The following is a 25,574-nucleotide window of genomic DNA, read 5'->3' as shown; positions in this document are numbered from 1 at the left end:
AGGGGTACATTGAGGGTCTTTCAGGGGCGTAGCTATAGGGGGTACAGAGGTAGCAGTCGCTACCGGGCCCAGGAGCCTGAGGGGGCCCAAAGACCCTTTTGCTGCATAAGAAGACACACAAAGCACTGAGGGAAGGGGGAGCCCTAAGCCTAAGTCTTGCACAAGGGCCCATGAGCCTTTAGCTACGCCCCTGGGGTCTTCCAATAACTACATTTGGTGTCGCTTAGTATTAATATGAAATAATGCTGTTATGTAAACTGGCATAAGGGGCTACACCGACATATATAGATGATTTAGATACCATATGGTGTGAAAGTGGATCTGGCTTGGGCTACTCCTAATAGCATAACCCAAGTGGCTCCCTGGTCTTCACCCTACATCTGGACTCTACTGCATATTCAGCATTTTGCAATGCAGTAGTTCATTATAAATTTACTATAGCGACCGAGTTAGTTTTTTCCCTTATTGCTCTGTCCACCTTACTGAGGTGGTCGCGAGTGCTTAGTTTAAATTTTCAACTGTCATCATTCATATCTTCTGTTAGAAGCTGTGACAATTTCACGGAAAGAGCTACAGCAGAAAGGACATGACCCCTGAGCTGTGATAAGGAGAAAGATGCAGCAGAAAGAACACGCCCCTGAGAAAGAACACACTCCCTCAGCTGAGGTTAATCTAGTAGAGCAATTGGAGCTTTGAATGGAGGCATCTGTGGATCCATGTGAGGTACAGGGCTGGTTGTAGCTTTGTTAGAAAGTATATGATGCCCGATTTTCATTTTTACATCATAAATGGCATGACCCCTTTAAATTTGTAAACCAATAAGAAGCTCAGTCACCAACTACCAAACTTCTTTAACAGGCCGTGTGGTTTTCACCAAGTCCTGATCCTTCTGTCTGCACCATTTAGCAGCCATTGGGATTCTTCAGACGCTTCCTAATTTTCAGATGACCAGTTTTGTTGAGCCGGTGCCCACTGTAACCTCAGTTTATGTCCTCCACTCAGGAGAAGAAGCCACTGAGGTCTTCTGCTGATGGAACCATCTGCTTCACGCTTGGACCTGCAGGACATTTCAGAGATGCTCTTCTGCATATCGCTGCTGTAACGCATGGTTATTTGAAATGACTTCCTCTTAAAGGTAATGTATTACTTAGATTTTTTCCTAATTAGAAAAAGTAATATTTATCAGCACCTGGTTTTAATCTTTCTTTATTTATTTTTTTTGCTCTATACATGATTATTGGAGTGTCCATCTTGCCTCAGCTGCGGCTCTGCTCCGTTTGCAGCATTCAGAGATTCGCTTTACAGCAGACACCTGGACCATAGACACACGTCGACTGGAAACAGGGATAGTGTTGTGGGCATGCTCTGTGCGCATATCATTGTGCAGGGAGGGGGAGAAGGTGTGAGCTGTGACCATCGTATTGCGAATGGTGGAGCTTGTGTTATCTATATATATTGTAGATCAGCAACCTCCGGCACTCCAGGTGTTGAGAAACTACAACTCCCAGCATGCAAACTTGCCACCCTGTTCTTGGGATTCCCAAAGAAATGAATAGAGCAGGGATAGCCAACCTGCGGCTCTCAAGCTGTTGCAAAACTACAACTCCCAGCATGCCCAGTCTTCCTACAGCTATCAGCCTACAGCAGTGCATGGTGGGAGTTGTAGTTTTACAATAGCTGGAGAACCGCAGGTTGGCCTGCCCTGGAATAGAGCATAGCGAGAGTTGTAGTTTCACAACACCTGGAGTGCCGATGGTTGCTGATCTCTGCTGTATATGATACGTTTTATTTTTATCCTGCCTGTAATGATAATGAGAGGACTGCTGAGAAGAGATCACTGCAAGAAAAGAAAGTGCTGGCCTATTATTAGGCAGTGCAGGCAGGGTGAAAACTTTAAAGACTTGGTGATTTAAAAAAATAAAATAAAATTGACATGGAAAACGTATAAAATATATTTATGTTAAATATATAACTTATATACAATAGGTCATTTCCTGGTAATGTATTCCCTTTTCCCATATCTCTGCATGGTTGAGGTCCTCCGTTATACCTCCTAGAAATGTATTATACATTGGTAACTGGGCGTTACTGGTTGCTAGCGGGTCCCTACAATGTGCACGCCGCACCGACCTAAGTTTATGAAGCTTGGCTACATTATCGTGAGCAGCTTACTGTATATTGTGCTCACCAAAGGTATTTTGGTTTGGACACAACCCTTTGACAAGTGAGAATGGTAACACTCAGTTGTCAATGTATTCATAACCAGGAGGAGTAACAGAGGAACAGCTCAATGCAAAGGTCTACGAAAATGGTTATTTCATAGGGAATGCAAGGATTTACTAAACGGATATGACTGGAGAGGCGACAGCTCTTCTTTAAATGTCAGGCATCCCCTCTGTGGAAAATAAAATACCGCACTGAACTGGGATTACAACAGGAGACAAAAGCAGAACAGATATTTTTATTAAAATAGAGACCTCTGGAGCACAGGCCCCCAGTATTAAAAGACAGCATCTCAGTATACAGGTTAATTACATGGACTGAAACATTAGTGGGTGCCCGCCCTGAGCCCTGCCCCAGGTATGCTACAGTCTGGGGTCAGGCCCCTGCAGGCTCATATGGAATGGAGCAATAGAACGGCCTATGTGGCGGGGGTAAGGGGCAAATATAAGGGGCACAGAGCTCAGTCCAAAATATAGACAGGTCATCGTGTGTGTTCCCTTATAGTGTCTGCCCCAGAAGACCTGTTAGCAGCTTCTGAGCTCTGTGCCCCTGAGAATGAGGCTCCATTCACACGTCCGCAATGTGTTTTGCGGATCCACGGAGCCGCAAAACACGGAAAGCAGCAATGTGCGTTCCGCATTTTGCGGACCGCGCATTGCCGGCACTAATAGAATATGCCTGTTCTTGTCCGCAATTGCGGACAAGAATAGGACATGTTCTATTTTTGCGGAACGGAAGTGCGGATCCGCAATTCCGTGTCCGGGCAGCACATCGTGCTGCCCCATAGGAATGAATGGGTCCGCAATTTCGGACGTGTGAATGGAGCCTGACTGACCAAATGCACAGCTAGGTAGAGATTTGAAAAACAAATGAGACAGCGCCACTCTATGGGCTGTGTAGAGTACTGTAGCTCACCTGAATAGAACTTTGTAGCAATACCACCCATGGACAGGAGTGGCGCTGTTCTGCAGACCTTTATTCTAATTTCAGACAACCCCTTTAAGGAGCGTTGTCCACGACAAAGAAGGTTCAGTTTTCAATCAGCACATCATCTGTTTTGAAACTGGTGGCATCCAATATGGCTGCCACCATCATCTTTGTCTGTTCAGTTTCAATCAGCACATCATCTGCTGTGAAACTGGTGGCATCCAATATGGCTGCCACTGCAGCAGGTCGGCTCAGTGAAATGATAAGCTCTGCTTTGTTACACCTGCTATATTTAAAGGGTTAATTTATTGTAGGTGGAAATGTTCCTTGTAATTTAAGAGTCATTTTGATATGCCACCAACTGGGAGAGTGAAGGGGCTGGCAGCCAGGGTCGGACTGGCCCACCAGAATACCATAGAATCCTCTCGTGGGTCCAAGATCTGACCATGGAACCCTCATAAAACAGATTGGTGCGGATCCCAGATCTCATAGCCTAGTGTTATGTTAGGAGATGAAATACCTCTTTAAAAAGTTAAGCCATGTAACAATAGCATGTATACAGAATATAGCTTAAAAGCAGTTTTCCCATCACAGACAATGAGGGCATATCGCTGGGACCCGCACCTACACAGAGAACGGAAAGGTGGTGGAGGGCGCACTGGGCCGCCGAAAATAGCCAAGTGCTGTCTCGGCTATTTCTGTCAGCCCCATAGAAATGAATGGGAGCAGTGGCTGTGCAAGCGCAGTGTGCTTATATTCACTTGTATGGAGAGAGTGCTTGGTGGTGGCCAAACCACGGGAAACCAGTGGTCCTCCAGCCACCCCTCTCCCCGCTCTGTTTTCAGCGTAGGTGCGGGTCTTGGAGGTGGGACCCGCATCTATAAGATAATGGGGGCATATCCTAGCGATATGCCCCCTTTGTCGGTGATGAAAATACCCCTTTAAAGGGGTTATCCAACCCCTATAATGTCCCCCAAAATGCCCAGGCCAGTCATACTTCTGATGCCTGCACGGCCGCAGCTGCATCTCTCCGTTGTGCGGATCAAAACATTTGGGGAGGGCAGGCTGCAATGGGAACGAGCCTCCCTAGAGTCAACCACGATGCTAGAGAGGCTTGTCCCCGTCACAGCCTGCTATTGACGACTTTGTGCCAGCGATGCCCATGCTGCAGAGTACAAATTGCGGTCCGCAATGCATGGGCACCAATCGTGTGCCCGCCTCCTGTGGATGTGGACCTATTCACTTGAATGGGGTCTGCATCCGATGGTTCGCACTGCACAAGAGTCGTGCATGCACTCTTTTTTTGCGGTGCAGAGGCACGGACAGAAAACCCACTGAAGCACTCCATAGTGCTTCCATTCCTTGCCTCCATTCCACCCTGAACCATATCTTCCGGATTACGGACCCATTGAAATGAATGGGTCCGCATCCAGTCTGTTTGCGGGCCAAAATCCGGGCATGAGCCTTTAAGCAGGGTACCGGCTCTCCTTAAAGAGACCAGTTCTGTATGGAGACTTACTGGAAGTGCTCCATGGGAAAATAATACGCAAAGACATATGTCCCAAGAAAGAGAACGATCTTGCTAGCACCACTTACTGGAAGTGCTCCCTACAAGTTAAAATCTAACTTTTTAACCAGCCTGGGAAAATGCCAAGCCAGATATCTATCTACCCGGGGTGCTTGCCCCTCATCAGTACAGAGTAGGATTCTGGCTGGCTCAGTGGGATGCCATATTCCATAGTGATAAGGGCAAACACCGAAAAACAGCCGTTTATGGATGGATATCTGGCATGGCATTTTCCCTTGTCATATTCCAAGGCTGGTGAAAAAGTCGGATTTTGGCTCATAGGGAGCCACTTTCAGAAGGTGGCGCTAGCGAGAAGTTGCATGTACAGAATATATAAATCTATATATAAAGTGTATGCAATAACCACAGGGGGGGGGGGGGCCGCAACACTTAGCATAGATAAGTGGGCGGTGATAATGGACGGATAGTGACAATCTTTGGTAAATGGAGCAGAAGGTGAGGTAGTAGTATATAGGGGTCATGGATCATACTTCTACTGTACACTCAGAGCATATACCAGAACCTTATAACCCTGAACTTCCTACCCTTCCTTACATCAGCGTGAATTTCTGCTTGCTGCCCACCCATACAAACAGCAACGTAGAAATACATAAGGACATAGCTGCCTCGTCTCTTTAATTAGATCTGACTTTCAAGCCCTTCCAGGAGTCATGTTGGGGTTCACAATGGAAATAGCTTAATGTCCTCCCCATCTAAAAAGAAGAATTCATAAGACGGTAGAAAGAACGGATGGAATACGATGAGGATGCTGATATCAGGACTGGCCAGAAGAGGGCGTACGCGTGCATCCATTTCCCTGACCAGCCTGCAGGTAAAGCTGGCCATGCACTTCAGATTATACAGCCATTCTATCTCATCCCCCCCATACACATGCATCCTCGGCTTGGTGGAGTCTCTCACAGCGAGAGAGGAATAAACCGCTGTCAAGACACCTCTGGTGGCGGCTCATCAGGCATGCCGAATTCGAACTGCCCGACCCTGCTTTCCCCTAGACTTCTTCGGTTTGGGGAGAATTGGGACTCACACCCCCATACATGGTTAATAGCTAGTCTGCTTGAATAAAATGGCAGCATGCCCTGCTCCAGATTATATATGCGGTTATATGGCATTACTGACTAATATTCATGGAGGAAGCGCCTACATAAAAACTAGTGGAACAAGCGGTCTTAATGGGAGTGTAGTTTTAGAACGGCTTCTTAAAGAGGTTGGCAAGGAGTAGAAAAACCGTGCCCTACCTGCCACACTGCGGCTCAGTCCCATCCACATCAATGGAGCAGAGCTGCAATACCAGACAACCCGTGGACAGGTGTGAGGCTGTGTCTGGAAGACGACAGCCACGCTTTTATATTCCTGGACAACACCTTTAGGCCTCATGCACACAACAGTTGTATGTTTTGCGGATCCGCAAAACATGGATGGCGTCCGTGTGCGTTCCACAAATTGCGGAACGGCGCGGACAGCCATTAATATAACTGCCTATTCTTGTCTGCAAAATGGACAAGAATAGGACAGGTTGTATTTTTTTTTTTTTGCGGACCACGGAATAGAGCAATGGATGCGGACAGCACACCGAGTGCTGTCCGCATCTTTTGTGGCTCCAATGAAGTGAATGGGTCTGCATCCGAGCCGCAAATACTGCGGACCAAAACAACGGTCGTCTGCATGAGGCCTTAGGGTGGATGCACAAGTGCGTTTTTTTTTCTTTTGTTAAAAACATGTCACTTTTTTGTACGAGTGCTTTTTAGGACCAAAGATGTTTGTGAACGAGAAATGATAATTTTTTTTGTACTGCCATTGTAGGACTGTTTCCTAATGTTGTTTTTATGGTGGTGTTTTTTTTTTCTTTAATCACAGCGTGCTCTGGGTGTTAAAAAAAATAAAAATTTTCAGGTGCTCCCGAATTGACCTCTCTATAGGGAGGGAAAAAAATAAAAATAGTAAAAAAAAGTGTCACAACTTAAAATATACCCCAAAAAGTCATTTAGTATCACCCTCGAGGCCTCCTTCACACCATTTCTTCTGGGTTTTTAAAAGCCTTCTTTTAGTGTTTTTGGTGACATTTTTTAATTTAGTAATATTTTAAATGTGTTAAAAGTTAACCCCTATTCACAGAGAGACCTCCCATAGAGCTAAATGGAGCGGCAGTTCACAATCTCGACCTGTTGCTCCATTCATTTCGGGGGGGGGGGGGGGGTTCTCGGGGTACCCATTCTTATGATCCGCCGGAACCCCCCAAAATGAGAATATTGTATACATTGTATGTTTGAAGACACATCTTGGACGCAGTATTTTTGACTAAGCCCATATTTTGAAAAACCCACAAAAAAAATTAAAAATGCTACAAGACGCTTTTAACATACCCACACGTATCAAACAATCATTTCTGCCTCAGGTTTTTGATGTGGTCGTAAAATGTTTTTTGCATGTGGGCCCAGCCTGATGCATCATTTACCTCCGGGGGAATACAATGTGGAGTAATACACTGCAGATGGGCATTACCATTAGTACGATTGCTCCTGCCCCATGGAAAGGAGTCATCGGTTAATGGACAAACCAGCAAAAGACAGTTTGTTGGGTGATGGCATCCTTCATGAGGTGTTAGCAATCTGAGTTCATGGGCAGCATATCGCCCTTTGTAAAGAAGAACATGCAGCTAAAAAACAGGGAAACTGTACGGGGACAATCGTAGTAACGATCATTCATCCCCCAACAAGAGGGCAATGATCAGGAATGAGCTTCCACATTCACAAGCAGCGCCCGCCCTTAGTCCTAATGTTATGAAGCAACCAAAATGGCTTTTGAAGAATAAGGCTCTGTGCAGATGTACGAGTTCTATGTTTAGAGTCGACACCAGGAAAAGCTCCCGGCGTACACGTCACATGTATCCATAGGACTCTATTCACCCAAGGGTGTCCGGCGCTATAGGAGTACTAATCAACAATGGTGAAATCCGCACACAAGGTATATTCGCTTTTCGAGCCTAAACCCCGCTATGAGAGGTGCTAGTTATACAGCAGGGAGGACCTACTGTATCATGTGCAGGAGGGAAAGAAAAGACAAAGATGGCTGACAGACAGGAATTTTAAAATAGGAGAAAAAAAATTAGATTATTTTTTTTTTTTTAAATCAAGGCACTTACAGAGGAGCTGACACTTCTCCTGCCATGTTTTGTCTGTGTTAGTAAAGCATTGTATTCCTCATGTAACGCTAAATTCACACATGCGTCAAAGAAAGTCCTGCAGAGAACAACCTGCCGGAGTTCTCTGGGTCTGGCGTAACCGGATACTGTTGCGTGCCCACTGGACTCTCTGGAATCCGGACGCTCAGCTGGGATTCGGACAGACAAAAATTGCTGAACGCAACAATCTTTGTCCAGCCAAATCCAGGCATATAGGTCTGGGACCAGCCAGATTCCCACCGCATCCCATTATAGTCAATGGAGTCCAGCGGGCACTGGCTATGCTGGAACCAGAGATCTCCGTCAGGCTCTTCTATGGCGGAATAGCCTGCCAGATTTCTTTGACGCATGTGTGAAATTAGCTTAATCTGGAAGATGTTCAGATCTACAGGGTGAATGCAAGTAGCTACTACAACAGACATGTCAGGAGAGCTGGTCAAGCTCCTAGCCACAACCACTCAGCCATGGCTTTCCCTTTGTGGATTTTATCAAGTAATTAGTGTGTTCAATGAGGACCGCCTCTGAGGATAATGTTGAGGACAGTAGTGTGCAACTTTCCTGCCCAGTCTGGATATCAGACATGGTTACAGTCTGGATGCCTCACATGGACCTGGTTCTGTACCCATCACCTGATGTTACATATAACCCTATCACTGGTTCTTCAATCATCGGCTACGATGGACAAGGCTCGCAGCTCGGCTAGTTTGTCCTCGTTTTCCCTTTCTCTCTCAGCGTCTGTCAGCTGCGCCTCATCCACTTGCTGCGCCAGCTCTCCGAACACCCGAGACATTTCGGTGTAGTACACCACCTAGTGGAGAGGAGGGGACATGAGCTGGATCGGAATAAGCAGTGAAGCTCCTTATGTGAATGTGACTAAACATTATAAAAGGGCATGAAGAAAAGCGCTCCTCATACCTCTGCTCTGATTAACGACTGGAAGCTGGGCTTGAAGAAATCTATGCGACTGTTGTAAAACTTTGGCATCTCGTCCAACAGCTGACGGTTCTTCACCTCAAAATCTTCCCGGATGGGGCGCAGCTCTTCCTTGGCCTGAGGATCAGGACACAAAACATAACAGCAGTGACTCTCGGGACTTAAGAAGTTCATTATCATAACACTAGATGGCAGCATTGTGCATTCTACTAAACCAAAGCTGCACTGGCGGGCTGAACTTTCGTGTGGCGCTGATGCACCAGCCAAGCAAACATTTTGTTCTTTACCTCCTAAAAAGAGTGCCTCCACCTGTACCTTGTCAGGTCATTCATGATTAGGGTAGACTACAACTTAGCAATGGTGGTGAATTGAAACACCAAGCATGTTGCTGTCAGTGAATGGAAGCATTGTTGGTTACAGTCAGGCGCATAATATCCGTAATGACCCCGTCCCATCCACACAGCTGAAACGTATCAAGTGTCAGCAATCCTCAGAGTTATACATGGCAACAGAGCAAATCTGCCTCCTGTACTGGGCGCCAGGCTGAAAGCCTACACTGACACATTGGGACAAACTTTCAGCTGCGTGACAAATTTTCAGCTTTCAAAACAACGGTATTTGCATTCAGTGAAAAGTGGTGAGGAATTGAAAGTCTAGCAGCTAGATCATATTAGACAAACCAGGTCTAGAGCCTTCATCTTTAAAGCCTCGATTCCATTAAGCCCCCTGAACTTCTGGGTCAGTCCAAATAACATCACCACCAATCTATTCGCCGTGGTAATGGAGACGTGGCTTTGTGGGTAAACAGCAGAACAGCAATGGTATAGTTCTCGGCCACTCCGTGCGATTTAAAGGGGGGGTTGTCTCACCTCAAACATCGGTGGCATATCGCTGTGTCAGATAGGTGCGGGTCCCAGAGATGGAGCCCGCTCCTATCCAAATTGGAGCCTCCAAATTGAGAGCTCACTGCGCATGTGCGACCGCCCTCAATTCACTTCTAAGGGAGTTCCGAAAATAGCCAAACGTTGGTTCGGATATTTCTGGTATTCCCGTAGAGTGAATAAGTGAATAGAGCGGTGGCTGCGCTTTCACGGTGCACTATTTATTAATTTCTATGGGACTGCTGAAAATAGCCTAGCGTGCTCCCTTGGATATTTTCAGAGTGAATGGACAGGAGAGAGCTCTCATTTTAGGCTACTTTCACACTCGCGTTTGTGCAAATCCATGACTGATCCGCACCAAACGCATCCATTCAGATAATACAACCGTCTGCATCCGTTCAGAACGGATCCGTCTTGAACACCATTGAAAGTCAAAGGAGGACGGATCCGTTTTCTATTGTGCCAGTGAAAAAGGATCCATCTCCATTGACTTACATTGTGTGTCAGGACGGATCCGTTTGGCTCAGTTTCGTAAGGCGGACACCAAAGTGGAATGGAGGCAAACTGATGCATTCTGAACGGATCCTTTTCCATTCAGCATGCATTAGGGCACAACTGATCCGTTTTGGACCGCTGGTGAGAGCCCTGAACAGATCTCACAAACGGAAAGCCAAAACGCCAGTGTGAAAGTAGCCTTAGAAGTGAATGGAGAGCACACGGCGTATGCGCTCTATTACACTTTGTGAGCTCTGTTCTAGGGATAGGTGGGTCCTGCACCTATCTGACATTGGTGGTATTTTGTACGGATATGACACCAATGTGTTAGGGGAGACCTTTACAACTGGGCATACACTATTACATAACTGTTGGCTGAACCTGCTGATTTCGGTGGGAATATGTAAGGGGTCCTCTGACTAATGGCAGATGTTGGTGGAAAGAAAAGTCAGGCACACTGAATTTCAATGTGCCCAGTCCTTTTCTTTTTATCTCAGGGGAGAGAAACCACATTCAGAAGTGTCAGGAAGCAACTTACACCCGTGTCGCTATAGAGAAGATCTGGCCAAGCCGAGCATGCATGTGTATGGAGGGGTCAGGAGGGACAGCAGACCGCTGAATGAGTGTTCAGTCAAATGTATATGGCCAGGAGTACTGAAAGACAAGAACCTGCCCTTCACCAAAGCCCAGAGGGGTCAATTCTTCTGGTCCTATGATTAGTATACTGGGGCCATTTACTGCTTGGTCTAAATGGAACCGGCCCTGCTGACTGTTTCCCTTTAAAAGATGAGAGGTATAAATTATATTGAAATTTATAAATCCCACCAGGTTCAAGCTGCTGTAAATCACGATTATGTACCCCGCATCCCACTAGTGAGCTGTAAATAATGTACTGATAAATATAATAGTAACATAAACTGCAGCATATTCAGAAGGAAAATGTTGATGCTACGATACCACGCGTATCGCTCCTGCCGCCCCCACGTAATAGAATATAAATCGCCCCCTTGTATTGCAGGTAGAACCAATCACCTCGGAGATGAGACGTACAAAAAGTGATAGTATTTTTGGACATAATTGCCTCTTCTATGTTTCATTGTAGGCAGGTGCTTGCGAAATAATCGCATAGGGAAATGCTCCCGGGGTATGGGGAAAGTGAATGTCCGGTATTCAAGAACTTACAGAGAAACGTGAGAAAGCAATCTGTGCAATGTGCCCTAGGCCTGAGCCGACAGACCACACGGCTCCCTCACCCACCCTGCGTTCTCGCAGAAACTGATACCAAGCCCACGATCGGGACGCTACCTGTCACATGCTGTCTAATGGAAGTGAAGCGGAACTGCCTGCTCGAAAAGGAAGTGGCAGAAAGAGAAACCACATGCTTCAAATGACAATAGTAATAGATGACGTGGTGGCACTAGACGAAACTGCATCTACAGCGGCTTATACTGTATGTATGAGACATAGGCCGTACTATGGTGACCCTCACCTGGTGTAATTTGGCAATCACTGCCCCCGTTTTGTCCTTTTCTTCATATTTCTCAACTTTTGACTGCAGCCTCTTATATTCCTGTAGTGCCTGCTCCCTGCGCTTCACCGCCATGTTCAGTGAGGGGAACACGTTGCTGTACCTGTGTGGAACATAAAATACATACCTTCATGTGCAGTATGTGCACAAATATGTCCCTCACTCTATTCCCTGTATACGATCATATACACAAATCCACACGCGTAGCATATTTTTCGCTTTAGAAGACGCACTTTTCCCCAAAAAAGTGGGGGGAAAATGGCAGTGTGTCTTATAAAGTGAATACTAGTCAGCGCTTAAATTATGGAAGCGCTCAATAGTATGCATTAGGTGCCGGGAGAGGGGAGTGAAGTGCTGCGAACGCTTCCGGTACTAACCCTCCCTGGTGTTCCTTCCTGGGGCGGCGGGCGCACTGTCACGACCGCGTCAGGACATAGTGCATGCACTATGACTCGACGCTGCACACAGACAGGTGACTGTGCAGCGGCGGCCAGAGAAGACAGGGGAGGGCGACTTCTAAAGAGACAGACGTACCCAGAGGGGAGCCGCGGCCCAGGAGAGGCAAGAGAATTTTTATTTTATTAGGTCTGATCTGAGGTGTGAAATGGAGGGCTGATATGAAGTCTGAAGAAGGTCTAATGCAATGTCCCGATATGGGGGTCTAATGCAATGTCCCGGTATGGGGGTCTAATGCAATGTCCCGGTATGGGGGTCTAATGCAATGTCCCGCTATGGGGGTCTAATGCAATGTCCCGCTATGGGGGTCTAATGCAATGTCCCGCTATGGGGGTCTAATGCAATGTCCCGCTATGGGGGTCTAATGCAATGTCCCGCTATGGGGGTCTAATGCAATGTCCCGCTATGGGGGTCTAATGCAATGTCCCGCTATGGGGGTCTAATGCAATGTCCCGCTATGGGGGTCTAATGCAATGTCTTGGGAGTCAGATATGAGGATTTGATATGGGGGTCTGATCTGAGAATTTGATATGAGGGCTGATGAAAAATATTTTTTTTCTTATTTTCCTCCTTTAAAATCTGGGGTGCATCTTATCAACAGGTGCATCTTATAAAGCGAAAAATACGGTATATCTTTACTCAATTATACACACAAACATATCTGCAACAAACCTTTTTTCCCTCTGCATCTAAAAGGAAAAATGAAGCAACTTTGCACATAGTCTTGCTTAGAAATCTCCTACCGTTTTGTGTCTCCAGCTCCTCTGCCTCACGTCTTGTCACCAGGGTAACAGACAACAAACACTGTGTAGTCTCATCCTGTAGTCACACTCTATAATATCGGTCTACTACGCCTATTGAATTCATGTATGTTCTGCAAACTAAATGGGGTATGAATGATTGCAGTAACCAACATTCCACCCCCTTTTAGTATGCATCAGGCCCTATAAAAATTAGCACAGATTGAGTTCTATGTTGTCGATCCGCGCGGAGACTGCCTATTGTAAAAGGAGCGTAAAAAAGAAGGCAGGGGGAAAAGCTGAAGAGAGTCAACAGAAACAGAAGCAAAGTTCAGACTCAGCAGCACCAGCAGCTAATTGCAGGACTCCACACACTCTGCAGAATTAAAATGGTAGATTTTCAAAGAAGACTATTCAAAAAGTCACTTCATTTTGCATGTAGGTAGCAAATGAAAAATAACAAATAATTCAACGTAAAGGGGTGCCCACAGACTTTCCACGAACACATCTATATATGAGGCTTAAGTTGTGCATACCTCTTCAGAGGATCCATCACAGTTTTCTGAATTTGGTTTACCTGAAAACAGAATGAGCACATGAATAACATACCTCTGTGTTATGAGATACTCTCAAAATACATCATCAAGTATTCATACCCCTTGACCTTTTCCCACATTTTTTCACGTTACATCCATCCAAGTAGCAAGTGTGTGTGTGTGAGAAGGTAAACGAAAATGATACATGGCTTTCAAAATGTACAAATCTGAAAAGTGTGGGGTGCACAATCAAGCGTTACAAATTGCCTTTAGAAGTCACCCAATTAGTAAATCGAGTCAACCTGTGTGTATTTTTATCTAAGTATAACTACTGCTGTTCTGTGAAGGCCTCAGAGGTTTTTTAGAGAACATTAGTGATCAAACAGCATCATGAAAACCAAGGGACACACCAGACAGGTCAGGGATAAAGTTGTGGAGAAGTGTAAAGCAGGGTTAGGGTATGAAAAAATATCCAGAGCTCTGAACATCTCGTGGAGCATCGTTCAATCCATGATCTGAAAATGGAAGGAGTATGGCACAAATGCAAACCTACCAAGACACATAAACTGACAGCCCAGGCAAGGAGAGCACTAATTAAAGAAGCATCCAAGAGGTCCATGGTGACTGGAGGAGCTGCAGAGATCCACAGCTCAGGTGGGAGAATCTGTCCACAGGACAACTATTAGTAGTGTACAAATCTGGAAGAGTGGCAAGAAGAAAGAAAGCCATAAAAAGTCCCATTTGCAGTTTGCCACAAGCCATGTAGGGGACACAAATACAGGTCCTTCTCAAAAAATTAGCATATTGTGATAAAGTTCATTATTTTCTGTAATGTACTGATAAACATTAGACTTTCATATATTTTAGATTCATTACACACAACTGAAGTAGTTCAAGCCTTTTATTGTTTTAATATTGATGATTTTGGCATACAGCTCATGAAAACCCCAAATTCCTATCTCAAAATTAGCATATCATGAAAAGGTTCTCTAAACGAGCTATTAACCTAATCATCTGAATCAACTAATTAACTCTAAACACCTGCAAAAGATTCCTGAGGCTTTTAAAAACTCCCAGCCTGGTTCATTACTCAAAACCGCAAGCATGGGTAAGACTGCCGACCTGACTGCTGTCCAGAAGGCCATCATTGACCCCTCAAGCAAGAGGGTAAGACACAGAAAGAAATTTCTGAACGAATAGGCTGTTCCCAGAGTGCTGTATCAAGGCACCTCAGTGGGAAGTCTGTGGGAAGGAAAAAGTGTGGCAGAAAACGCTGCACAACGAGAAGAGGTGACCGGACCCTGAGGAAGATTGTGGAGAAGGACCGATTCCAGACCTTGGGGGACCTGCGGAAGCAGTGGACTGAGTCTGGAGTAGAAACATCCAGAGCCACCGTGTACAGGCGTGTGCAGGAAATGGGCTACAGGTGCCGCCTTCCCCAGAAACAGCGGCAGAAGCGCCTGACCTGGGCTACAGAGAAGCAGCACTGGACTGTTGCTCAGTGGTCCAAAGTACTTTTTTCGGATGAAAGCAAATTTTGCATGTCATTCGGAAATCAAGGTGCCAGAGTCTGGAGGAAGACTGGGGAGAGGGAAATGCCAAAATGCCTGAAGTCCAGTGTCAAGTACCCACAGTCAGTGATGGTCTGGGGTGCCATGTCAGCTGCTGGTGTTGGTCCACTGTGTTTTATCAAGGGCAGGGTCAATGCAGCTAGCTATCAGGAGATTTTGGAGCACTTCATGCTTCCATCTGCTGAAAAGCTTTATGGAGATGAAGATTTCATTTGTCAGCACGACCTGGCACCTGCTCACAGTGCCAAAACCACTGGTAAATGGTTTACTGACCATGGTATTACTGTGCTCAATTGGCCTGCCAACTCTGCTGACCTGAACCCCATAGAGAATCTGTGGGATATTGGGAAGAGAAAGTTGAGAGACGCAAGACCCAACACTCTGGATGAGCTTAAGGCCGCTATCGAACATCCTGGGCCTCCATAACACCTCAGCAGTGCCACAGGCTGATTGCCTCCATGCCACGCCGCATTGAAGCAGTCATTTCTGCAAAAGGATTCCCGGCCAAGTATTGAGTGCAGAACTGAACATCATTATTTGAAGGATGACTTTTTTTTGTATTAAAAACACTTTTCTTTTATTGGTCGGATGAAATATGCTAATTTTTTTAGATAGGAAATTTGGGTTTTCATGAGCTGTGGCCAAAATCATCAATATTAAAACAATAAAAGGCTTGAACTACTTCAGTTGTGTGTAATGAATCTAAAATATATGAAAGTCTAATGTTTATCAGTACATTACAGAAAATAATAACTTTATCACAATATGCTAATTTTTTTAGAAGGACCTGTATGTCGAAGAAGTTGCTGTGATCAGATGAGATCAAATTTTAACTTTTTGGTCTAAATAAAAAAAAAACGCTGCACATCAATCTGAACACAACATCAGACCATGAAGCATGGGGGTGGCAGCATCATGCTGCGGGGATGCTTTTCTTCAGCAGGGGCAGGGAAGCTGGTCAGAGTCTATGGGAAGACGGATTGAGCTACATACAGGACAATCATGGAGTCTTGAGACTGGGTCGGAGGTTCACCTTTCAGCAGGATAACGACCCTAAACATCCAGTCAGAGCTACAATATTGCATTGTAGCTCTGGCTGGATGTTTAGGGTAGTTGTCCTGCTGGAAGGTGAACCTCCGCCTCCAGTATCAAGCCTCCATGATTGTCCTGTATGTAGCTCAATCCGTCTTCCCATAAACCATTGCAGTTTATGTCAGAGCATATTCATGCGTTAGAATGGCCGAGTCAAAGTCCAGACCTAAATCCCATTGAGAATCTGTGGCAAGACTTGAAAATTGCTGTTCACAGACGCTCTCCATACAATCTGACTGAGCGCGAGCTATTTTGTAAAGAAGAATGGGCAAAAATTTCAGCCTCTAGATTTGCAAAGCTGGTGAAGATTTACCCCAAAAGACCCCCAAAAATTGTGGGAACCATGTATCATTTTCTTCTCACGTCACACATACTTGCTACTTTGTGTTGGTCGATCACATAAAATCCCAATAAAATACATTTACGTTTGTGGGTGTAATGTGAAGCAATGTGGAAAAGTGCAAGGGGTATGAATACTTTTTCAAGGCACTGTATATATCCTTTATGGTAGGATGTAAAATATGTGCGGCTTGTCTGCAACTTACTGTCACATGACTATTTTAGAACTGTAATTTGGAGGTGAAGACACAGCCAAGCCTTGTGCCACTTCCATTAAAGTCAATGAAGGAAAAAGTTGCTGCACCGTGCGACACAAAATCTGACATTTTTTGTGACTATCGTGTCGCACTATGAGAGCATTACATGAAATGTCACCATGTAACCGTATCCTTAAAGGGGTATTCCGACAAATGGCTTATCACTTATCCACAGGGGCCCTGCTGATCATAAGATCCGGAGTTCCTGCTCACTGCATGATGGCGGTGACAGCAATTTGGAACGTAGCAGCGGTCACCCATGCGCACTCCTGCTCCATCTAGAGTCTAAGGGACTGCCGAGTACAGTACATGTCCGTTTCCTTCAGTCCCATAGACAATGAATGGAGTATCTCTGGGACTTGCAGTTGTGCAGTGACGAGGATTAGGGGTGCACTCATCCCTCATTCTAGGGATTGACGGAGATGTGAGCGATCAGGCGTTTATCATCTATCTGGTGGAGAGGTGATAAAGGTCATTTGCGAGAAATCCCCTTCAAGGTTTTCTTTCCGATTGCATATAAAGTCTTGGTGCGGCAATACCGATGTCAGGAAGTGGGCGTAGCATGTGATTACTCAACGCCACCACAGTGATTAAAGGGGAATCCCACTTTATTGCTTTGACATGTCCTACACACACACACACACAACAGATGATGGCTTAGTGTCCGTATCTTCCATCTCCAGTAGATCCTCAGCGTATTGGCCCACATTTACTAAGCAATGATCCCAGAAGTGACTTTTCTAAATTGGCAAAATAAGGGGGTGGGGCTTAGTGGGGGGCCTAATATGGCCCGCTGAATATACGAAATTGGCGTTAAGTTACAGCTCAAGTCTATTTTAGTTTATGGCACACGGAGATGGCAGGCGTCTGCCTCTTAATAAATTAGGCGCATCTTAATCCAGCGCACAGGAGATCAACACTGGCATATGGAAACAACAGCCTTGATAAATGTCCATGATTGTGTGCACCAGATTTATTAGGTGTTTATTTCACACCTTCCTCGTATACGGTCAAAAGAAGGTGTAAAATTGCCAAATTAGATTGTTTTAAAGATGTGTCATACTTATAGGATATCTATAAATACACTAAATGTATGTTTAAAGCACAATCGATCAGCGCCATCTTCACCGCCTCGTAAACTGATGCATCCTATGTGAACGGTCTGCAGTAGAGCACTACTGATCTTAATGGTATAGACTAGAGGCACTGTACGGATCGTGCTGCAGCGCACCGCAGGGACCGTGGCTCACAGATTATCATCTTCGGATGTGAAATGAACACTGGTGCGGCCAGTGATGCAAAACTTACAATAATGCTGAGGCGAAAGCTGCGGCAGTGCTCAGTAAGGGGAACACCTAGTGCAGGGATCAGCAACCTTCCGCACTCTAGCTGTTGTTAAACTACAATTCCCAGCATGCTCATTTCTATGCGAGTTCTTAGAAGAGCAGAGCAAGTATGCATCCTGGGAGTTGTAGTTTCTCAACAGCTGGAGTGCCGCTGGTTGCCTGCCCCTGAGATTTCTGCACCTGCCAATCAGCTACTGACCAGGTTCTGTATCATACAAGTTCTGGAAGACTCCAAAGATATATGGGCACATGAGCCTCTAAGAGCAACGGGAGCGTTACCATTAGGCCTCATGCACACGGCCGTTGTGCGGCCGTTCCGTGCATTGGGGACCGCAATTGCGGTCCCCAATGCACAGGCAGCATCTGCGCAGCGGGCCGGACCCATTCAACTTGAATGGGTCCGTGGTCTGTCCGCACCGCAAAAAATATGACATGTCATATTTATAAGCGGTGCGGAACAACGGAAAGAAACACCACGGAAGCACTTTGTAGTGCTTCTGGTGTTTCCGTATCTCCGGAATTGCGGACCCATTCAACTGAATGGGCCCGCATCTGTGATGCACATGGCCGGCTGCCGTGGATTGCCTTACGCTTAGAAGCTCTGTTCCCTCTGCAACTGTGCTGCCCCCTGCACTTTGACAAGGCCAGGCAGGGAAACGTCATCACGCTTGGCCCTGTCAAAGTGCAGAGGGACTGCCAGTTGCAGAGAAAGTGCCTCTAGGTGTAATGGTAACGCCCCCGTTGCTCCTAGATGCTCATTTGCATATATTAAAACATCATATTTCTCAGCAATGTGGGCACATATGAACATGGGTCCAACAAAGGTGGCTTCAGCTGCCAAGTGCACATGTAACAGGTCAGCCAGTGTCATAGGTGCAGATCTGCTGACAGATGGCCTTTAACCGCCTCCGGACCGCCTAACGCAGGATCACGGTCCGGAGGCGGCTGTCCCAGGCAGAGTCACGCATATACGCGTCATCTCGCGAGACGCGAGATTTCCTGTGAACGCGCGCACACAGGCGCGCGCGTTCACAGGAACTGCAGGTAAGCGAGCTGATCTACAGCCTGCCAGTGGCAATCGTTCGCTGGCAGGCTGTAGATGCGATTTTTTTTAACCCCTAACAGGTATATTAGACGCTGTTTTGATAACAGCGTCTAATATAACTGCTACCTGGTCCTCTGGTGGTCTCTTTTGCTTGGATCGACTACCAGAGGACACAGGCAGCTCAGTAAAGTAGCACCAAGCACCACACTACACTACACCCCCCCCTGTCACTTATTACCCCTTATTAACCCCTGATCACCCCATATAGACTCCCTGATCACCCCCCTGTTAGGCTCCATTCAGATGTCCGTATGTGTTTTACGGATCCACGCATCCATGGATCGGATCCGCAAAACACATACGGACGTCTGAATGGAGCCTTACAGGGGGGGTGATCAATGACAGGGGGGTGATCACCCCATATAGACTCCCTGATCACCCCCCTGTAAGGCTCCATTTAGACATTTTTTTGGCACAAGTTAGCGGAAATTGATTTTTTTTGTTTTTTCTTACAAAGTCTCATATTCCACTAACTTGTGTCAAAAAATAAAATCTCACATGAACTCACCATACCCCTCACGGAATCCAAATGCGTAAAATTTTGTAGACATTTATATTCCAGACTTCTTCTCACGCTTTAGGGCCCCTAAAATGCCAGGGCAGTATAAATACCCCACATGTGACCCCATTTCGGAAAGAAGACACCCCAAGGGATTCCGTGAGGGGCATATTGAGTCCATGAAAGATTGAAATTTTTGTCCCAAGTTAGCGGAAAGGGAGACTTTGTGAGAAAACCCCCCAAAAAAAAGAATCCATTTCCGCTAACTTGTGAATACCTTGGGGTGTCTTCTTTCCAAAATGGGGTCACATGTGGGGTATTTATACTGCCCTGGCTTTTTAGGGACCCGAAAGCGTGAGAAGTCGTCTGGGATCCAAATGTCTAAAAATGCCCTCCTAAAAGGAATTTGGGCCCCTTTGCGCATCTAGGCTGCAAAAAAGTGTCACACATCTGGTATCGCCGTACTCAGGAGAAGTTGGGCAATGTGTTTTGGGGTGTCATTTTACATATACCCATGCTGGGTGAGATAAATATCTTGGTCAAATGCCAACTTTGTATAAAAAAAAAAAAGGGAAAAGTTGTCTTTTGCAGAGATATTTCTCTCACCCAGCATGGGTATATGTAAAATGACACCCCAAAACATATTCCCCAACTTCTTCTGAGTACGGCGATACCACATGTGTGACACTTTTTTGCAGCCTAGGTGGGCAAAGGGGCACATATTCCAAAGTGCACCTTTCGGATTTCACAGGCCATTTTTTACAGATTTTGATTTCAAACTACTTTGCACGCATTTGGGCCCCTAAAATCCCAGGGCAGTATAACTACCCCACAAGTGACCCCATTTTGGAAAGAAGACACCTCAGGGTATTTCATGATGGGCATAGTGAGTTCACGGAAGTTTTTATTTTTTGTCACAAGTTAGTGGAATATGAGACTTTGTAAGGAAAAAAAAAAGAAAAAAAAATCATCATTTTCCGCTAACTTGTGACAAAAAATAAAAAGTTCTATGAACTCACTATGCCCATCATGAAATACCTTAGGGTGTCTACTTTCCGAAATGGGGTTATTTGTGGGGGTTTTCTACTGTTTGGGCATTGTAGAACCTCAGGAAACATGACAGGTGCTCAGAAAGTCAAAGACATGTAGAACAATAAATTTAGAGAAAAATTTATATATAGATGTTGTGATCAAGCGGACGAATTCTCGCGCATGCGCCATGCGCGTCTGTATTCGGCGCATGCACAGTGAATGTCCGACCGCTTCCCTGCTCAGACATCTCCACTGTGCCTGTTCCTCGGAGCACTATGACGTCATCAGCGCAGGCGCAGTGGAGATGTCTGAGCAGGGAAGCGGTCGATCATTCACTGCGCATGCGCCAAATACAGACGCGCACGGCGCATGTGCGAGAATTCGTCCGCTTGATCGCATTCCGGAGGAGATGGGCGGACTGGAGGGACGCGCTGGGCGGCGGCATTTTGTGAAGGTAGACCGATTCTCTAGGTGCTAATGACGCCCCCATAGCACCTGGAGGGTCATTAGCATATCAATCTAAGTTCTTTTTTTAGCGAAACGGCTGCCCCAAAAGCTATTATATTAGGATTGTTTGGCAGAGCAGACACTAGCGGATCGCTAGTGTCTGACACCTAATTATGTGAAAACGAAGTGGTAGAAACCCTTTAAGCTGGGGGGCTGAGCTGGTTAAAGGGGTTGTCTGGTTTCATGATCAGGATAGGTCATCAATATCAGATCGCTGGGGATTCGATTCTCAGCAGCCCCATAGATCAGCTGTTGGAAGGGGAAGTGCTACGTCCTCTTCAATTTTACCTGCACCCCATCTAGAATTGTAGCTGCAATTACAGCTGTTTGCCCCATTCCCTTGAACGTCAGCGGACACTGTAATTACACTGCACCACTGCTACAGTCTAGACGGTGTCCAGGTAAAGACTGAGGAGGACGCAGTGTATAACACATGGAGGTGCTATGTCCTCCAGAGGCCCACCTCCTTTAAATTAAGTTGACCAATTAACTGCTTTCCAGCAGCCACAACTTTTTTTTTTTCATATTACGTGGCTTGTTTTATGTGGGATAGTTTTTTTTTTCCTGTTTGAAAGTCCATATAAATTACTGTGTAGTTCATATTAGTATATGTAGAGTTTTTTTTTAACTTTCGCTACATAATAAATGGCATTTGCTGAAATGACACTACCCCTTTAATCATGGGATAACCCCTTTAAAAATGTATACTGGCAGCCGTTAGGGCGTTAAAGGCCGCTGGTACAGGGATGTCATTGATTACCTTCTCCTGATTAAAGGCATCCATACGTTTCATTGCAGTGTCCAGCGCGGTCACCATGCATAAGAAATCTGGGTCTGGCTCACACAGTGGATTCCCAAGAAGGTCAGACGTGATCCGGACAGCAGACTTTGACATGGCTGAAGGAAGACACGGGAACACATTATTAGACTGCTTAGGAGGAGAACACTACTCATCATACTCTCACAGGCGAAGAGGGGTACAAAAAACCCCCCCAAAAAACGTGGATACCTAGGTCTGCATCAATACTTTTCTTCATGTCTTTTTGTAATTTTTTGGTTTGGTCTTCCAACCTATGGCGAGATGAAGAGCGATATAGGGTCATCAGAAGCATCAAGAAAATTTGAAGGGTTTTCTGACCTATCCTCAGGATAGGGCATCAGTGGGGGTCTGACACCCAGAACACCCGCTGATCAGCTGTTTGAGAAGGCGCCAGCTCTCAGCTTTTCCTAGGCCAGCGACGTCACGTTCATCGGTCACATGGCCTAGGAGCAGCTCAGCCCCATAGAAGTGGATAGGGCTGAGATGCAATACCAAGCACAGCCACTATACAATGTATGGCGCTGTGCTTGATGAGCACAGAGAAGGCCGCAGCACTCACAGGAGCTGATCTGCGGGGGTACCGGGTGGCGGACCTCCATCAATCCTAACCTGGGGATAGGTCATCAGTTGTAATATGTCAGAAAAACCCCTTTTAAAGTAATAGAGGGCAGGAACCAGGCTGAATGACACATGAACCCATACCACATGCAGGTGAGAAGTGAGGGGGTATTTGGGTAGATTACTCACTGCTGGAGCTTGCCATATTCCCGTTCAAAGTCCCTCTCTACCTGAAAGAGGGAAAAAAAAAAAGACTCATGAGCGCCTCACTGTGGATATACAGAAAGAACATGAAGAGGATTATCCTACAGAATCCAGAATGGTGTTGTCCTGTCCAGTGCGCATACTTGTGGGACACCAGACAGTGAGGCGGCTATCGCGGGCACTACGGGGCCATGTTCCTACAATATTACCTTGCAGTGGCCTCCAACTATACAAATCTTAGAATGCCTGGTCAGTTACAGGTTTAACCCCTTAAGGAATGGGCCAATTTTTTTTTTATTTATTTATTTTTTTCAATTTATTTCCTCCTTGCCTCCCCGGAGCCATAAATTGTTTATTTTTCCATTCACATAGCGGTGTGAGGACTTGTTTTTTTGCAGGACAAGTTGTACTTTAATAATGCATGCGATGTAGTAGGAATCTGGGGGGGGTTCTATTTTGGACAGAACTGGAAAACAATAAAAAAAAAATATCATTCGCGGTCCCTGTGTGGTAAAACTGACCTCTGACCTTCGTTCTCCAGGTCAGTATAATTACAGATCTACCACTTTTTCTTGAGTTTTAATACTAAAAAAATAAAAATTAAATTATTATATTATAAAACATATAAATCTCAAAGAAGAAGTTCCACGGCAAGTCCCAGCAAGACTGAAACGTTGCATAGGTGAATAATTCCTTTCACCATACGGAGGTGCCGTGAAACTTCTTCTTTGTTGTATCCAGGTGAATTTGTCGATATCCAGATCTGCTGGCACTTCTTATAAATTTTTTGAAAAACCTTTTTGGGGTGCTGCTCCTTATGATTTTTTTGTAAAAATCAAAATATATATTTTGATTTTTTAAGTCCCCCTAGTGCTGATCGCTTCTCCCATAGACTGCAATGAATTACCGTTGCAGCCTATGGGAGATTATGTTCCGATTTATGGGTTGTCTACTTTGTAAAACAGCAGGCACTTGGTGTCTATAGCGCCCCTTCAGAAGCAGAGTTATTTAAACCCACGACTGCCCCTGTACATGTAGGGCAGATGTTAAAAGTGTATTCCAGGATTTTAATAGTGATGGCCTCACCCGAGGATAGGCCATCAATATCTGATCAGCAGGGGTTCAACACCCAGCCCCCCAATGATCAACTGTTCTGCAGTATCTCCGGCGACAGCTGGCACTATAATAGAAATGCCTTTTCTTGTCCATGGCTGCGGACAAGAATAGAACATGTTCGGATGCGGACAGCACAGTGTGTGCTGTCCGCATCTTTTGCGGCCCCATTGAAAATGAATGGGTCCGCACCCGTCCTGCTAAATTGCGGAACGGGTGCGGACCCATTTACGGACGTGTAAATAGACCCTTAAGGGCCAGCTGTTCCGTTTTGCAAAATATAGAATGCATACTGACGTCATCCGTTTATTTTGTGGATCCATTTTTGCGGACTGCAAAATACATACAGTCGTGTGCACGAGCCCTAAGGCCCCTTTCACGCGGGCGACTATTCCGTGCGGGTGCGATGCGCGAGTTGAATGTATTGCACCCGCACTGAATCCGGACCCATTCATTTCTATGGGGCTGTGCACATGAGCGGTGATTTTCACGCATCACTTGTGCATTGAGTGAAAATCGCAGCATGCTCTATATTGTCCGATTTTCACGCGACGCAGGCCCCATAGAAGTGAATGGGGTGCGTGAAAATCGCATAGTATCCGCAAGCAAGTACGGATGCAGTGCGATTTTCACGCACGGTTGCTAGGAGACGATCGGGATGGAGACCCGATCATTATTATTTTCCCTTATAACATGGTTATAAGGGAAAATAATAGCATTCTGAATACAGAATGCATAGTAAAACAGCGCTAGAGGGGTTAAAAAAAAATAAAAAAGGATTTAACTCATCTTAGTCCACTTGATCGCGGCCAGGCATCTCTCCTCTGTTGAATAGGACCTGTGGTGAGCATTAATTACAGGACCTTTGATGACGTCACTCCGGTCATCACATGGTACGTCACATGATCTTTTACCATGGTGACGTACCATGTGATGACTGGAGTGACGTCATCAAAAGGTCCTGTAATTAATGCTCACCACAGGTCCTATTCAACAAAGGAGAGATGCCTGGCCGCGATCAAGTGGACCAAGATGAGTTTAATCATTTTTTATTTTTTTTTAACCCTTCCAGCGCTAGTTTACTCTGTATTCAGAATGCTATTATTTTCCCTTATAACCATGTTATAAGGGAAAATAATACAATCTACAGAACACTGATCCCAAACCTGAACGTCTGTGAAGAAGTTCAGGTTTGGGTACCAAACATGCGCGATTTTTCTCACGCGAGTGCAAAACGCATTACAATGTTTTGCACTCGCGCAGAAAAATCGAGCATTTTCCCGCAACGCACCCGCCTCTTATCCGGGCCAAAAATATGATGCCCGTGTGAAAGAGGCCTTAGAGACAGATCCACGAAATTAAAGTAACTGTCCAGTCAGGCGCTCAAAACTGAAACAAGTCCGTGCCTACAGGGGATTATCACCGCCTATGTTCCTCAGATCTTGATGCTTGGCTACTTTTTCTCTCAGCTCCATTAGGTAAGAGCTGTGACTACAGCTTAGCTACGGTATTTATAGTGAGTCTGAGGTAGTCTGAGACACGCCTCCTGTCTCGCCATTGGTTCAGGCTGCTGCTCTACCCCTCCTCCTACAGATCTGCCTCCTGTGATTGGTGGCTTTGTACAGATGATTTACAGCAATGGTAGA

The 25,574-nt window shown here is 45.7% G+C and overlaps 1 protein-coding gene across 1 annotated transcript in view; it reads right to left on the bottom strand.

The window, feature by feature from the left end:
• Positions 1-6,333: 6,333 nt before the first annotated feature.
• Positions 6,334-25,574, bottom strand: part of BIN3 (bridging integrator 3) — a 53,042-nt gene continuing 33,801 nt past the window's right edge. The window contains exons 3-9 of the mRNA XM_044282968.1: positions 22,801-22,841; positions 22,243-22,304; positions 21,994-22,130; positions 13,486-13,526; positions 11,715-11,856; positions 8,832-8,966; positions 6,334-8,724 (exon numbers count right to left, since the gene is read on the bottom strand). Coding sequence (XP_044138903.1) covers positions 8,578-8,724; positions 8,832-8,966; positions 11,715-11,856; positions 13,486-13,526; positions 21,994-22,130; positions 22,243-22,304; positions 22,801-22,841 — 705 coding nt within the window. The 3' untranslated portion in view covers positions 6,334-8,577. The remainder of the gene's footprint in view (positions 8,725-8,831; positions 8,967-11,714; positions 11,857-13,485; positions 13,527-21,993; positions 22,131-22,242; positions 22,305-22,800; positions 22,842-25,574) is intronic.

The sequence above is a fragment of the Bufo gargarizans genome, chromosome 2 (genome assembly GCF_014858855.1).
Source record: "Bufo gargarizans isolate SCDJY-AF-19 chromosome 2, ASM1485885v1, whole genome shotgun sequence".
In the NCBI taxonomy this organism is placed as follows: Eukaryota; Metazoa; Chordata; class Amphibia; order Anura; family Bufonidae; genus Bufo; species Bufo gargarizans.
Note: the sequence above shows the minus strand (reverse complement) of the source record. Positions and strands in the feature narration are given on the sequence as shown.